At 42.7% G+C, this 17,596-nt stretch overlaps 1 protein-coding gene across 4 annotated transcripts in view; it reads left to right on the plus strand.

The window, feature by feature from the left end:
• The window catches only part of LAMP3 (lysosomal associated membrane protein 3), a 54,899-nt gene that overhangs the window by 13,302 nt on the left and 24,001 nt on the right, over positions 1 to 17,596 (plus strand). For 2 of the 4 annotated variants that reach the window (XM_043594800.1, XM_043594802.1), the window contains exons 1-3: positions 4,620 to 4,810; positions 12,525 to 13,255; positions 14,351 to 14,479. In XM_043594800.1, coding sequence (XP_043450735.1) covers positions 4,762 to 4,810; positions 12,525 to 13,255; positions 14,351 to 14,479 — 909 coding nt within the window. In that variant the 5' untranslated portion in view covers positions 4,620 to 4,761. Of the gene's footprint in view, positions 1 to 4,619; positions 4,811 to 12,524; positions 13,256 to 14,350; positions 14,480 to 17,596 lie in introns of those variants that run through there. The other 2 variants (XM_043594804.1, XM_043594801.1) reach the window with 2 other exon arrangements.

Below are 17,596 nucleotides of genomic sequence, written 5' to 3' on the forward strand. Positions count from 1 at the left end.
CCTTGTGGTTCTTACTATGACTCCAGGATGCACTTCAGCAAGAAACCATCAGGGAACTTTGCAGATTTATTACTCACAAATTCTGGAAGGTACATGGGATACCTGAGAGCCACATGGGATACCTGAGATCATGGGTAGAGAGAGGAAGAGAGCACAAACCTGGGTCTCTGCTTGGGTTAGGGTCCATGGCTGAAATGTCTAGATTCACTCTTTATTTGCTAATTTTAAGCATAAGAGAGAGAATTAGGGAATGGGAAGGGAGAAGCCAAAACAATGTTGAATAGAACAAAGTTGGAGGGCTAACAATACCTGAAATCAAGGCTTATAAAAAAGTTACAGCAATCAAGACAATTTGATCTTGACATAAAATGGTAACAGTGGAACAGATATATATGGACAACTGATATTCAACAAAAGTACAAAAGCAATAGTGTGAAGAAAGGATAATCATTTCAATAATTGGATCTGGAACAGCCAGTTTTCTCTATGCAAAGCAATGAATTTGCATCCACATCTCAAACCATATACAGCCCTCAGTAAGATTAATAGATTTCTCATGAGAAATCATTGAGGCCAAAATGATATCATTGAGGCCAAATGAGAAATCATTGAGGCCAAAAGCTGATATATTTAAAGAGCTAAAAGAAAAAGATTGTCAAGTAAAAATTCTATATCCACAAAATTATTCTTCAAAAACTGAAAGAGGAATTATGACATTCCAGATAAAAACTGAGCTAATTTATCACTTGGAAACCTACCCTACGAGAAATAGTAAAAGGAGTCCTTCAGGCAGAAATTCAAGGTTACTCGACAGTAACTCGAATCCATATGAAGGAATAAACCAGTAAATGTAACTACATGGGTAAATATAAAAGACCTAATAAATATATTTTTTGTTGGTTTGTCTTAGCTCTGGCTGCTATAACAATACCATAGACTGGATGCTTAAACAACAGATTTATTTCTCAGTTTTGGAGGCTGAGGAGTCTGAGATCAGGGAACTGGCATGGTTGGGTTCTGGTGAGGGCCTGCTTCCTGACCCATAGACAGCTAGCAACCTTCTTGCTGTTTCCTCCCTTGGTGAAGAACAGAGTGAGGACTAGCTCTCTTCTTCTTCCTGCAAGGACTCTAATCTAGTCAATGGCTCCACCATTGTGACCTAATTACCTCTGAAAGTCCCCACCTCCAAATACCACCATATTGGGCCTTCAATATATGAATTTGGGGGGAACAAAAACAAGATAGCAAGATAGTCTTTTATCTGGTGTAAAAGACAACTGCATAAAGTAGTCATTATAAACCCATGATGATGGATGTACGATGTATAAAGAAGTAATTTGTATGGCAATAGCAGCAAAAACTGTGGAGGGAAGGCAGTGGAGCTATATACAAGCAAAGGTTTTATGTGCTATTGAAATTAAGGTGGTATTAGTACTAGAGGGTGAGATGTTCAATATAATATTCAGGGAAGCTACTAAGAAAGTAACTTTTAATATATGGTAAATAGGACAAGGGAATTAAAACTGTATACCAGAAAAATCTTTTTAATCCATAAGAAGACAGTAATGAAGGAGTGGAAGAACAAAAAAGACATAGAAAACAAAAGCAAAATGACAGGCATAAATCTTACATTTAATGTAGTCACATGAAATGTAAATGAGTCAAACACATCAATTAAAGTGCAGGTACTGGCAGAATGAATTAAAAAAACATGACCTCATGATATGCTGTCTGCAAAGACACACTTTAGACTCAAGGACACAAATAGATTGAAAATAAAAAGGTGGAAAAAGATATACCATGTACAGAGTAACCAAATGAGAGCTGGAGTACCCGTAGTAATATTAGACAAAATAGATTTTAAAACAAAAATTGTTAATAGAGGCAAACAAGGACATTGTCTAATTATAAAAGGATCATTCTATCAAGAATATATAAAAATCATTAACACAGAGAAGCCTAACAACAGAGCCCCAAAATATGTTAAGGAAACACTGACAGAATGGAAGGGAGAAATAGACAATACAATAACAGTAATTGGAGTCTTCAGTACCATACTTTCATAACTGGTAAAACAACTGGACAAAAGACCAAGCAGGAAATAGTCTTGAACACTACAGACAATGGGAATGCTCCAGCCCCAACAAAAGCAGAATACACATTTGTCTCAAATGCACATACAACATTCTTCAGGATTGGTCATATGGTAGGCCATAACATATTGACTTGTCTCAATAAATCTGAAGGTATTGAAGTCATAGATATGTTCTCTAATCCTATTGGAATGAAACTAGAAATCAATAACAGAAGGAAATTTGAGGAATTTACAAATCTGTGGAAATTAAACAACAAATTCCTAAATAACCCTAATAATGGGTCAAAGAAGAAATCACAATGGAAATTAGGAAGTAATTTGGGATGAATGAAAATGAAGTCACAACACGCCGAAATTTATGGGATGCATCTGACACAGTGCTTAAGAGTTTCCAATGGCTTCTGATACACCCAGATGTGGCATCTCTTCTCTAGTTAAAAGCAGGAATCCTGAAAAACAATTCCAAGATTCTGATCCTCTGATCTGCTCAGGAGATTGGTTCCAGACATCTTCCAGCAAATGTTGATTGGATCAACCATTGAGCCTTCTCCCCCAAAAGCCACAGAACCTTTACCATGTGCCAAGCTAACCCCTGTTTCCATGTACAACTTCTTCCTTCAAAATGTTCAGTGGCACCCATGACCTCTTGGGTTTAGGCGAACTCCTCAATCTGGTGTTTTGGCCTCTCCGAAATGACACTAACTTGACATTTCAACCATACTCCCAACTGCTCCCAGTACCCTCTAGTCAGGCTCATAACCACTCAAGAGATTTTGCTCTCTGTGTGCCAGGACACAGGGCACAGATTTCAGGGCTAGGCAGGCCATAGTGCAAATCTTAGCCTATTGTATAATGCTGAGTGTTTCAGTTTCCACATCAGTAAAACTGAGATTTTAAAAACCTACCTTGAAGAGTGACATATGCCACACACACACACAGTGCCACACACACAGTAGAGGGTCCTTCTATAGAAATAAATAATAATTATAATAATATAATTAATAATTATTAACATTAATATTTATTAATGCTATTTATTGGTTGTTATATTAATAATAATAATATAATATATTATTGGTATTCTCCAACTATCCACATCCTATATGACTTTCAAGTCTCTCTAAGGTCTAACAACCACCAGGTCATCTCTGACTATTGCTTTCCTCATCTAGTGTAGCTCTAAGCAGCAAACAATTGGTCAGTCACTCTGGCTACTATTGTATATTAATAAATATTATTTCTCATCTAGGCAATAAGCAACTTGAAAATTAATATCATATTCTAGTCTAGAACACCTCTTCAGCGGTAGCACAACATAGTGCTTAAAATCCTAGACTCTCAAGTCAAACTGGATTCACAACCCAACTTCTTCATTTATTACCTAAGTGACTTTGGTTAACCTCTCAGTGCTCAATTTCCCCATCTGTGAAATGGGCCAGCAATGATAATTGTTCCCAGATAGGGCGGCTGTAGGGCTTAAATGGAGTAAGAAGAGTGTCTGGCATATAGTATCTGCTTAATCATCGTCTGTTGAATAAATTGACTCAAAGTCCAGAATATTAGTCCAAAGTTGCTAAAATTAGATTTACTGATACATATTAATCTTCACCTTCCACCATAAAAATTTCAATTTGGAAACACACTATTCACTTTGGTAAACTTGCTTGATTAGAGTGTTTACAGCAACATAGTAAGATCAAATCATTGTAGCCAAAGTTGTTTTTCAGGAAATTATTTGAGACTAAGCTGAAAGCCCTAAACCTAGTATTCAGGAGGGTATCCTAATATACTTCCTAAATGTGTATTCCTCACTGGGACTTACAGCCCTAAGAGATAAATCATTGTTTTGTCTAATTAGAAGAGAAAGGAGATAGGACATGGGAAGGTTGCCTTTCCAAGATATTGAATATTTTTTGTGTCTGAGATAAAGCACCTAATAGTAGGCAATATCATGCCTATTGTACAGCAGAAGAAACTGAGGCTCAGAGACATTACCCAAGGTCATACAACTGGTGGCCAGATTCAAACCCAGCTCTCCCTGACTCCTAAGCTTGTACTCCTTATATTCCCTACAAGGTGATGTGGCCATGGGCATAGAGCAGAGTTACCTCAGACTTTTTGTGAATACACACAGAGACAGTGCTCTAGACACGGAGTTTGAAGACTCTTGCTCACCTTCATGAATGAGGGGTTGGCTTTCCCCTGGCTGAGAAGAGTCTTTGGGTTTACAGAAATGTACTTAAGATCTTAGAGAAAAATGGAGGCCTAACTTATGAGAAAAAGAAGCTGGCACTGCCACAGGTCCTCCACGTCCTGTGGAGAAATGGTCTCAGATGCCCTTCACCTTGGCTGGAGTAGGGGGAAGGGTGTGATCCCCGCCCCTCACAAACACTAAAGGCAGAGATGAAAGTGGCTGCTTTCACACAAGGGCCACTTCTGGTTTCCTTCCCCACTCAGCGCACCACTTGGGAGGGAGTTTCAGCTACTTCTCATAATGAAAGTGACGTTGGTTTCTCTGCCACAAGTGAATGAGGGGCAAAGAGGGATATCTTCTTTGTTCCTGGAGCCTGCCCTGGAATTAACCTTGTACTATTCAGAAGATCAAGAAGTGCTGAGCCTGGCGGCAGTGCAGCAGCAGGGCCAGCCCTCTCTCTGGCTCCCCAGTCATGCCCTGGCAGCTCTCTGCAGCGGTAGTGTTCTTCGTGTCCCTGGCTGGTGAGTGACCCCCTTGGCTTTCTGTGCTGCCTCTGGTCCTATTAAACCCTAATGCATGCTAGTGCCACTGACCAAGGTAAGACAGGAGAGACTGGATATAGCTGCATGGCCTTAGCTACTGTGGTATTTGGTGTGGGAATATCTCCTCCTCAACACAGAGCACGCTTTCATTTTTTTCCTCAAAGGCTTTCACAGCTTGGGCTTGTTGTCCGTGAGTCTAGTAGAGTAGGTGTCAACTCGAGAAGACAGTGACACTATACCTGGGTCCCAAATGGGTTCTGGGCACCTTATCAGGGCAAGTTTGTAGAAATCACTTAGAGTTAAGAGATGGAGAATTGAGCAGGGGCTTAGAGATGGGGCTGTTGCTACACTGTCTGGGAAAAGCACATTATGCCTTGCTTTTCCTGTTTATCACGAATGGAAGTGCCGTGTTTTTATTATATAAACAGCGAAGTGTGAAGGTGAATGAGATGTGGTCTGACAAATTATGCCATTTCAGAGAGGTATAAACCAAGGAGTCAAGAAATTTTTTAAGTACTACTATAATTCAGATCAGAGAAACTATCTGGGAAACAGCTTTTTTTTTTTTAAGTTTATTTATTCTGAGAGAGACAGATCAAGTGGGGGAGGGACAGAGAGAGGAGAGGGAGAATCCCAAGCAGGCTCAGTGCTGTCAGCGCAGAACCCTACTCTGGGCTCCATCTCACAGAATTGTGAGATCATCACCTGAGCCGAAACCAAGAATTGGATGCTTAACTGGCTGAGCCACCCAGGCCCCCTGGGTAACTGAGCTCTTAATGATTATTTTATGTGCCCACCCTCTGCTTTTATGAAGAGCATTTTGTCCCTTGACATTGGGTCCTCTTGTGTGCTGTTATCTACTTGATGGCTAATCCACAATTTCTTCTAGAAGCACTGAGTTGAACACTTGAAGGAACCAATTCTTTCCATATGGCCCTGCTAATAACATGCTCACATGAGGGATGCAGAGGCACTTGAGTACAACATGAACTGTCAGGAAAGTTGGGTGAAGAGTCAGGCCAGTGTCCTAATCCAGGCTGCTTTACTTCTGGCATGTTTTCAGAATTAAAGTGTCACATTCTTCTGGAGGCAAAAGGCAAACTCTAAGCTAATAAAAAAGCAAAAGATCTCAGTCTAGCGGTAACCCTCCATGACCCGTGTGTGAGCACCTGTTCAGAGAGTGTCAGATGACTGGCAGGGTCAGAAATACAATGAGGGCTCAATAAATTCACAGGCAGTTTCAGAGGAAGTGTTTACCCTGCCCTTTCCTCTCTGAGCTGCAAATACTCTAGGGTGAACCTAGTGAATGAAGTGTGTGAAGGGGCCCCATTTTCCAGATGAGGGTACTGAGGCAGGTTAGGGAATTATCCATAGTCACTCAGCTAACAAGTGGCAGCCTGAGATTTGTATCCAGGAAGCCTGGTGTCAGGGTCCATGCTCTGTACCAGTGCACCACGCAGCCCTGTATGCATAGGTTCAAGAGATACTTGTTGAACTGGAGATGAGCAAAAACCATTGGACATTTTGGTAGGAGAGACATAGCTTCCAGGTAAACTAGCTCTGTAATTTTTATTCAGTCACTTTGCTTCCCTGGTGTCAAATTCTTCCCCCATAAAATGGAGGGATTTAAGTTTGTATCAGTTGTGTTTAGATTCAGCTGCTCATAGGAGACAAAAGATAGCAAAATAAATGAGATAAATGCTTGTTTCTCCTTCATGTGAAGACAAGTCCAGAAGAATTCACACCAGGTCTGGTGAGGGGCTCATTATTATAGGCCCACCCTCCTATGTGTGATGTTCACCTGCAAGGTCTTTTCATGGTTCTAAGTGTCTGCTGCAGCTCCAACCATCACATACAAGTTCCAGGCTGGTTTGAAAAGGAAAACACAAAGGCAGTAGAGAGGTCTTGAAGGTGACTAAGCAAGCAGCCCTACAAGCAGCCCTCCTGGAAGGCCCATATAACCCTACAACTTCTACTGCTGTGCCTCAAATCCAGTCACATATTCCCACCGAGCAGGAAAAGAGTCTTGGAGGCAGGGTTCTCTATTTCAGGGCATCAAATCCTCAGCTTGAATTTGCAGTTCTGTGACTAAGGAAAAAGGGGAGGCTGGATTTGGGAGTAATTAGCCAGCAGTCTATGCCACAGGACTGGAGCCCCTTCTTTACGAGGGTCCTTTTTGAATCTCAAGTCCCACAGGAAAGTAACAGAGATAAGATTTACATCTTTTTGCTAAAACTGAAGTTTAAATCGTGCCAGAAACAGTCTTCCTGCAGCACCCAGCTGGGGCTACTTCTGCTGCCTGGGGAGGTGCCAGAGAAAGTATCTGGGGGCTAAATTCAATTCCCTGACCCTGGATATGGCCACAGAGCTCCATTTACTTGCCAACTGTGTTCCCAACTGCAGACAAAGTGTAGCCTCCAAGACCTGCCAGGCCTGTTCCCTCCTGGCCCCTTACCTCACTTTCCTCCTTCTTATGTCCCCACCATACTTACCCCCTTGCTGTTATCCAGACATACCAGGCTCTGAAGACCCTGTGTCTTTGCACATATTTTTCATCCTGCCTGGGATACCACTTACTTTCTTATCTGCCTAAAGAATTTCCCTTGTGTTGGATTCCCCACTGCATCCCATAGCACTCAATACCTCCTTCTATAATAACTCTGGTCACCTCAAGGAGTGTGGTCCAGTTATGTGTCTGCCTCACAAGGCTTTGGGCCCCTGAGAACAAAGACCCCATGCCTGGCATGGAGCTTGGCTCAGAAGAAGCCCCTCAGATCCGTTGAATTGGGTGTGGCAGGGAAACCAAACAAATGCTATCTGGGAAGGACCAGCCATCTGGAAAGTACCTAGAGAAAAAGCCCTTGCATGGTCACTGACTTCCCCAGGGCTGGGCTGAAAAGTCATCTCTCAGCTCCTTCTGTGGTTGTAGGGGGTCCCAGCCTTCTCACACCTCTTCTGGCAGGTCATCATCTAGAGGAGCCCAAGCAATGGGTCTCAGTACTGGGTACCTGTTGGCTGAGACTCCTGAATCCTGGAGAGAAGATGGTGGGGGTTGGGGGTATAGGCTTCACAAATTGGCATGTGAACTCCAGAGCTGTGTTCTTCTGAGTAGAGGAAGAGTTGACACAGATTCTGAGCTTTGCCTTGCCCTCACCTCTGCCCACTGCCCTCCTGATGGGTCTCAGACAGACTGGTGAAATAAACGAAACCTTTACAGGGTCAGAGGTCCTGTTTAAGAACTGTGACCCAGTTTTGACAAAGATTGGTCATATATGTGTGGTCATATGCATAGATTTTACAAAACAGTGTATTTTCCAGAATATTATTTCTATTTAGTACCTAATAAACATTTGAACTTTCTAGAATATTTTATAATGCACAGCATACCTACTCCTGCCAGTTATCCATCTAATTCCTGCCCATCTTTTATATCCCACAGTTCTATGGGGAAATGGGGAAGGGAGAAGCCACAGAGGGGAAGGAGAAGACTATTAGAACAATATTTCCCAGTTCTATCCGGGAACACACTCTGGTTCAATCTGTAACACATTCTGACATTTTTGGTCCAGCCACCTGCCGGCCCAGCCTTCTGCCCACCACAAAGCCACACACCATATCAAGACACCATAGACTGCCATCATCTCCAGCCACCCCACAAATACTTCCTGCATACAAAGCACATCTTGATGGGTATCATGAGTTGTCTGGTCCTGTTTGGGATGCTGTGAATTCATGAATGACCAATGTGCTTTTCCCCCTTGTTTGAGTTCACTCATCACTACTGAGAGAGGACTTTTAATTACAGTATGAGAAAGGCTCCCCCTTTTATAGGGTGTGCTACTCAGTTGAGAAGATTTGCTTTAGCTCATAAGCATAAGCTGTGCACAGTGAGATTTTATCAAGGATCTAATATCTCCCCAAGAGAAAAAAAAGAAATGGTTTCCAGTCTCTCAGAATTCTCTGAATCAGTCTTTGCTTATCACTACAAGATATTCCTGGAAAGTACACCTGGGAGTGAATTATCTTTCTCCATAGTAATAGTATAAACTTAATGGGGTTTCTGTTGTGGTCATGACTGAGGAACCAGCAACTCAGGTTTGGCCCAGATGAATTGTGAAAGTAAATCTTCCACAATTGTCAACCTTCATAACAACCTTGAAATGGAAAGTTTTGCTCCAAATTCTACAATATAGGCATAAAAAATAAAGGCTTACAAAGTAAAGCTGCAGTGCATAAAATCCACAACTCTCACGTTATTATACATTTCAAATTATCTAAATGAGCATTTTAGATACAAAAAAAATACCTTTAATAATAGTCTCACATAATGTCATTAATAAGCCTTTCTAAGACATTTTAGACATTTAAGACAATTTTAACTGATATTTTTGTCTTTCTCATTTTTCAAGCCAGCTGTGCAGAAATATTTCACAAGTGTTTCTAGTAGGCTTGAAGTTAGAATTTTTCTTCTGGAAAATAATCACTATTTTAGCATCTGAGCCTTTGAAAACCTCACCACCGACCGCCATTATGAGGGTTTGGTGAATTGGGGTCACTGGAGAAACACCCTGCTGTTCTTCTCTGTTTTTGTCTCTTCGCTCACTGTTCTTCCCAGTGACACACACACCATCTCCACTAATCCCAAATCCAAGGGCAGGCTTTGGTTCAGACAGGGACTCAAGTCTTGCTTCCAGAACTTACTAGGTGTCTCACCTCCACAATTTACTAGTTGTGGGATTATGGTCAAGTCGATGGGATTTTTCTAAACCTGAGTTTCCTCATCTGAAAGATGGATAAAGATAGAACCCATCAGAGGGTTTTTTGAGGAATTGGTGAAAGATGACCCTTGACCTGAGGCCTGCCATGTAGTTAGTGTCCAGTAACTTGGAGATTTTATTGTTATTATTATAGGAAAAGTAACCACTTAGAAATGTAGTGAATGAAAGAGCGAGAGAGTAAAGGAATTTATGGATAATTTTGATTAGATGTGAAACACCAGCATAGAGTGATCTTTTTCCTTTTCCCCATGTTTTCCCAAGTCACTGGCCAGCACGGGGGAGCTCCAGCTCCAGTGAGTGTAAATACAATGACCAAATACAATGAAACCATAGCATTGAAGAGACAAAGCCATCTCTCAGTGGACCTGATCATAAACTCACAAGGAACATCATCTGCATTGTTTTCAGTTTTCTGATTTGCTGTGTGTTTGAGAGGAGGCAAGGATAGAACTTGGGTTGAAAAAGAGCCAGAGGTCTTCTACCCTCAAGAGATGGCCCAGGAGACACTTGTGATAAGTACTGGGTGCTGTACATAAGTGATGAATCACTGAATTCTACTCCTGAAACCAATATTGCACTGTATGTTAACTAAAATTTAAATTTAAAAAATTATATATATAATAAAAAATAAATTGGGGCGCCTGGGTGGCGCAGTCGGTTAAGCGTCCGACTTCAGCCAGGTCACGATCTCGCAGTCCGGGAGTTCGAGCCCCGCGTCAGGCTCTGGGCTGATGGCTCAGAGCCTGGAGCCTGTTTCTGATTCTGTGTCTCCCTCTCTCTCTGCCCCTCCCCCGTTCATGCTCTGTCTCTCTCTGTCCCAAAAATAAATAAACGTTGAAAAAAAAATTTTTTTTTAAATAAATTAAAAAAAGAGAGAGAGATGGCCCAGGAGAGAACCTGTGACAGTAACACACACTACAGGTATGCTTAATGGTCTAGGAAGACTTCACTTAAACCAACTAGTTTGAGCCTCACAATAATCCTAGAAGGTCTACAATGGTATTCAGTGCTGTTATCCTCATTTACTCATCCAGTCATCTGTTCATCCAATTCATATGAACACTTCTCATGCATAGGCACTGGTGGTAAAAAAAAAAAAAAATGCACACAATTCTCACGTTGAAGTTACTTTTAGTCTTGTGGGAGAGATTCACAGTCAATAAATAAACCAATAAATAAACATATAATCAGGGCTATCATTGTGCTGGTACACACTGTCTGGCCAGGCTTACTGTTAAATGTGTTAATACCATCCCCTTATCCCCTTCTATAATTACACGTTGTGATTAGCCCAGTGCAGGCAATGAATATAACACTGTGATGTGGAATTGTGGGGTGGGGAGCTATTTTATGTAAGGATGACAGGGAAGACTCTGAAGAGCTGGCATTTAAGCCAAACTATGAAGGATAGCCCACCAAATACGTCAGAGCGATTAGGGCTTAATTTTCTTTCCTGGTTGAGAAAGCCTGGGCCATTCAAAAGGTTAAGCAAACAATAGGAACCAGACAGAAACTGATCTATATTTACAAAAACTGGCAGCAAGGGGTGCTGGGGTTAAGCGCCCAACTCCTGATTTCAGCTCAGGTCATGATCTTACAGTTTGTGAGTTCGAACCCTGCATCGGGCTCCCCGTTGACAGTATAGAGCCTGCTGAGCCTGCTTGGGATTCTCTCCCCCCCCACCCTTTCTCTCTGTTCTTCCATCCCCCAAAATAAATATACTTAAAAATTGGCAACAAAATCAAAAATGGAAGGGAAATGAATCTCCTATCATTGGAGGGAATCATGCTTACATTGGATGAACACATGGCAAATTTGTAGGTACAATTCACACATCAGATTAAGGTTTGGACTAGATGATTGTTAAAACTCCTTTCAAACCTGGGATTGTATGATTGTGTGTAATTGAGCATGTTTGGAAAAAATTTAAAAAATCATATTTATCTTTAAAAGATTCCAGGGACGCCTCTTGGTTTCAACTCAGGTCATGATCTCACAGTTCGTGAGTTCAAGCTCTTCATTGGGCTCTTCACTGACAGTGTGGAGTCTGCTTGGTATTCTCCCTCTCTGTTCCTCCCCTGCTCAATCTGTATCTCTCTCTCAAAAATTAAAAAATAGGGGCGCCTGGGTGGCTCAGTTGGTTAAGCGTCCGACTTCAACTCAGGTCATGATCTTACAGTTTGTGGGTTCAAGCCCTGCATCAGGCTCTGTGCTGACAGCTCAGAGCCTGGAGCTTGCTTCAGATTTTGTGTCTCTTTCTCTGCCTCTCCCCCTGCTCATGCTCTCTGTGTCTCTCTCTCTTTCTCTCAAAAAATAAACATTAAAATTAAAAAAAAAATTTTTTTTAATGATTTTATTTATTTTTGAGACAGAGACAGAGCATGAGCAGGGGAGGGGCAGAGAGAGAGGGAGACACAGAATCCGAGGCAGGCTCCAGGCTCTGAGCTGTCAGCACAGAGCCCGACACGGGGCTCCAACTCACACACCGCGAGATCATGACCTGAGCCGAAGTCAGACACTCAACCGACTGAACCACCCAGGTGCCCCTAAATTTTTTTTTTAAATAAATAAATAATGGGTGATGGGCATTGAGGAGGGCATCTGTTGGGATGAGCACTGGGTGTTGTATGGAAACCAATTTGACAACAAATTCTATAAAGAAATAAAAATAAAAGTAAAAAAGTAAATAATAAACTTAGAAAAGAATTCAAGGTAGAACTACCATGTGATCCAACAGTTACATTTCTGAGTATATGGATGTGAAGGCGACAGAGTCACTATCCCAAAGAGAAAAGTAAGTAAATAAATAAATAAAAGTGTTAATTTGTAGTGAAGAAACATTAAAATGCGGGTGGGGGAGGGACTCACTAATGTGAGCTATGAGTGTGGTAACACTTTTGTTTCCTAATTTGCAGTGATTTTGCATTATGGCAGTCAAATAAGAGCTAAAGTGTTCCCAGAAACTTCGGACTATCAGCCTACAACCGCAACAACAGTGCAGGCCATAGCAAAACCTTTCCTACAACCAACTAACCAAGTACCTCCCAAAACTTCAGCAGTAAGATCAACGGATGGTCATGTCACCTCTCAGAGAGCTGCCACAACCTCCAGCTCTGAACCCCCAATCACACACACAACAATAAGAACTCTAGTAACAACTTCCTTGGAAACTATAAACAGTACCCCATCTACCAGCACCACAGTCCACACCTTAGTCACAACCCCGGCCACACCCAATAACTCACACACAGCTGCTCCAGGCACTGAGGCTTCCATTGGCTCCAGGGCAGCCCCAGGTTCACTGCCAACCACCATCACCCCACCAGCCCATACAACAGGAAACAGCCCCACAACTAGGAAAACCACCCAACCCAGTAACCAGACCACCCTTCCAGCAATATTGTCCACCTCACCACATAACAGCACAATCAGTCAGAAGTCTACTCAACCCATGCACACCTCAGGAGCCACCACAGCTGCACACAATACCACCCAAACAGCCTCACCTGCCACCATGGCTCCTGGGCCCACTCTGGCACCTCAGCCTTCATCAGCCAAGACCGGAATTTATCAAGTTCTGAATGGAAGCAGGCTCTGTATCAAAGCAGAGATGGGGATAGAGCTAACGGTTCAAGACACAGAGTCGGTAAGTTGGCGCCATAGGACTGTAACACTATCTTCAAAAAGTTTGAGTGCAGTGTGTCTTGGTAAGAATAAACATCCCCCTGCATCTTGTGTCATATTTTAATGAAACAAATAGCTGCAGACTCCTCTTTCTCCAAGGTGCTCCATTAAAAGGTGAATGGGTGCCTGGGTTTTTGGGGTGCCTGGGTGGCTCAGTCGGTTGAGCGACTGACTCTTGATTTCCTCCTGGGTCGTGATCCCACAGTTCATGAATTCAAGCCCCGCGCCGGGCTTTGGGCTGGCAATAGGGTGCCTGCTTGGGATTTTCTCTGCTCCCCCGCCCCCTCTCTTTCTCTCTCTCTCTCAAAATAAAAGAATAAACCTCATATATTAAAAAACAGTGAATCTGTTTTAGAGTACATATAAAAACAGAAACCAATAGTGACTGGATAAAAGAAGGCACACATCCAAATTGTAACCATGCAAACCTCTTAGTTTTAGCCAACATGGGCAGAGTGTTGGAGTAAGTTCAGTGTTGAGCCCAACCTGGCCTTACGCCTCCTGATGACCTCAAGCCTCGGCAACTTTCCTGTGAAGTGAGAGATTTGGATTAGTCTCCATGGTTCTAGCCAACTGTGACATTAGTATCAAAATTCCAGATAAAAAAGATTAGAAGGAGTGGGGATAGGGCTGAGATTATTTGCTTTACTGAAGGAATCACCATTAAAGCAATACTTTATTTTTTGCACAGGTTTTATAAAACTTCCACATTCAGGTTTTCGTTTGAAACTGAAGTACATTAGACAGCAAACGCTTTCTTGTAGTACCTTTTAACATGTTTAATTTAACAACAATCAAATTCCATGTGGTATATTGGGAATAGACTGGCTATAAATTATCTATCAAGGAACTCTTTCTGTAGGAGAACTCCTTTAAAAACTCTTTTGAACATAAAGCAGTTTGGAAATGATAGAGGAGTTTTCTGGGGACTTTGAAACTTTCAAGTGAACATAAACTAGACTTGAGTTTCAGATTCACTTATTAGCCTTTGTGCCTGGTTCCCTAGCTAGAATTTTCTTCTTCATCTCATTGATCTGATCTATTGTATTTGGTTTAGGTTTTTTCAACTCAGAGATACTTCAACATCGACCCCAATGCAACGCAGTCCTCCGGGAACTGTGGCTCTCGAAAATCCAACCTTCTCTTGAATTTCCACGGTGGATTTGTGAATCTCACATTTACGAAGGTGAGGGCTGAGCTCCTTCATACCAAATGGCTCTAGCATTGCTTTCCCTTTCTTTCACCCTGGGGCCCAGTGGTGCAACCACACACTTCACTTTCAGCTCCAAAGGAAGTAGATCTCAGAGCCTTTTGAGATATTCCCTGATAAGAGTGAGGGGTATGGAGATGGAGAAGAGGGAAGTGTCAACATCTTATGTTTGCCTCCTTCCCCCTTCAGCCTCCTCTGTGCAGTCCAAGAAGGGCTTCAATGCCTCTTAGGGGAGGCTTGGCTTTGGGGAATCCAGCCACAGGTGCCCTTTACAAACTACCCAAAGGAGGAAGCTGTACAGATCAACAGACTCATAGAAATTCCCAGTGGGCACACAGAAACAGAATTATTCTAAAACCACAATCAAATGTCACAGTGGGTTCTTTCCAACTGCAGCAGGCAAGATTTAGGTACTAACCTGGCACTGGGTTTCCCAGACCATATTATGAAAAGGGTAGACAACACAGTGGAGTAGAAATACTATGGACGTGAGGTCAGAGAGTCTTGGGTACAAATTTGACTCTGTCACTCGCTCACCTTGTGACACTAAGCAGGCAACTTAACTTGTCTAAACTTTATTTTCATATTTGAAAAATGGGGGAAAGGAATTAAAGATCACCTCTGTAAAGAGCATTGTCTAATACTTGGAAAGCAGATGTTCACTAGCCAGTAGCTATGATTACAATGACTGAAGTAGACAAATGTCTTGGGGATACAATTATGGTCATCGCACTCTCAAAGGAGAGACTTGCCCCTGCTTCTCTCAAAGTGTCATTCAAACAGGCCAAGCAAGAGCCTGGGAGGAGGTGCTAAGAAAACCCTTGCTGCTGAGACTTGGTGTGGGCCTCCTTCTTATCTATCAAATGTGACCCTGAAATTAGAGGGGTATTGGGTAGGAGATCTTGCGGAGGAATGAGTGTAGGCTTTGACCTGAAACAAGTCAAGATTGGCTCTTGGCCACATGATCTTGGACTAGTTGGGGCATGTTTTCTCATCTATAAAATGGAAATAATTACACCTCCTTAGTGGGACCCTTGGGAGAATCAGAAATGGTAATGTGTAAATTGTCTAGCACAGTGCTTGGTACATAACAAAGTTCAATAAAGGGCTGTTGTTGTTGATGATAAGTTGGTGTCAAAAGCTTTATCCTCCATTATCCTCCATGTACATACTTTTCTCCATAGGAAGAGATGCACTTGAGAAGCCAAGGGGTTCCTTTCAGTACCAAATGGTAAAAACATACTCTCTCACACCAGAAGAACATTCAGGGAAGAATCCGTGCTCTACTCTGGGACAACTGAGGTTAAACCTTCAGAGGGGTCAGGAATTCTTTTAAAGTCATTTCAGCAAAAGGGCAGAGGATACAAGCACAAGCACTTATGCTTTAGCTCAAGGCTTGATTCCGCCCAGACTACTGCATGTGTGACTGATTGTCTGAGGGAAAGCATTAGAAAACTCCAGTGTTTGTAGCACTCGGTGGCCACTGCCTTAGACAGGCCATCAAGCAGGGGTTTCTTTGGCACCTTGTAATGTCTCTTTTTGCTCCTTTTTTCTGTCTCCTGATGTCCTCTATGCCTGCCTTTCTAATGCTTTGGGACTGGACTCTGATCAAACTCCACCCGAGTGTTGAGCCTCTGCCTTTCTGGAAATCTCTATGCCTCCAGAGGTGTGGACAGGAAATGAATATAGAGATAGAGCTGGAAGGACCAGCAGTGCGTTTCTCCCTCCACCCATCTCTGGAAGGAGCAAGGAAAACCCCTATCCAAGGCCCCAAGTTGTCAATAGCTGCTTTGCCAGAGTCCCTCCAACCAAATTCACTTTATTCATTTCATTCCCCAGCACCAATTTCTTAAGCAGCTGACCTTAGCTCTACAATAAGAGGAGCAAAGAGGCTTATAGAAAGTAAAGTCCCACCAGCCTTAGTCCTTCAGGAGAATTTCTGCATTTTAGAAGAGAACTTGTTTAAGCCACTCGTAGCCACAAATTCAAGGATCACAGGTGCTAAACATAGAACTTAATGAGAGAATAGGCTAGGAAGAATTTTTTTCCGTGAAACAGGCAGTCTCTATTTTTTTATTTTCTCGCATTTGACAAAGACTTCACTTTCTTTTTTTTTTTTTTTTTTTTTTCCAACGTTTATTTATTTTTGGGACAGAGAGAGACAGAGCATGAACGGGGGAGGGGCAGAGAGAGAGGGAGACACAGAATCGGAAACAGGCTCCAGGCTCTGAGCCATCAGCCCAGAGCCCGACGCGGGGCTCGAACTCACAGACCGCGAGATTGTGACCTGGCTGAAGTCGGACGCTTAACCGACTGCGCCACCCAGGCGCCCCAAGACTTCACTTTCCCATGAAGTCTGCATAAGGAAAATGTCGGAGTAATGAGATGACAGAGGCAAGCCTCGGGAGTGAGGCGACAAAAGGGAGAGGTAGAGAGTGCCATCTTCCCCAGAGGGGCTGCCACTCCTCAGCTCTGCCTGGTGGTGCCAGTGGCTGGGCTGGCACCTCTCCCTGGGGACTGTCACTGTCTCTTATGGTGGACATTCATTCTGGATGGTCGGGTCTACATTCTAAGTGGCTTCTGCCTTGCTATACCTATTGTTCAATAGTTTACATACCATTTCCCTCAGGAGGTAATGAGAAACCAGTGTCATCAGATCTTCTGATTGTTCAAGACAAGGCAGAAATCCAGACTCTTTTATTTTTAAATGTTGGCAGCACACTTTTTGAAAACTTGAACAATGCTGGCCAAACGGAACACAGTTGTAAGCCAAATTTGGCCTGTGGATGCTCTGCCCTAACATGTGGACTGTGTGCAATGCATTTAGGCAGGAAGGCCATCTAGATTCTTCCACAAGAGAAATGGCCTCAACAATTCTGTTGGCCACTTTTCAAACATTGCTACCTTCTAGACCAGTGCTTCTCAACAGCGGCAGTATTAACATTTGGGGCCAGATAAGTCTGTGGTGGGGGCTGTCTTGTGCCTTGGTGGGATACTGAACAGTCTCCCTGGCCTCTACCTACTGAATGCCAGTAGCAACACCCAGCCCCATTTGTGACATCCCCAAATAACTCTAGACATTGCCAAATGTCC

Source organism: Prionailurus bengalensis, chromosome C2 (assembly GCF_016509475.1).
Source record: "Prionailurus bengalensis isolate Pbe53 chromosome C2, Fcat_Pben_1.1_paternal_pri, whole genome shotgun sequence".
NCBI classification, from domain to species: domain Eukaryota; kingdom Metazoa; phylum Chordata; class Mammalia; order Carnivora; family Felidae; genus Prionailurus; species Prionailurus bengalensis.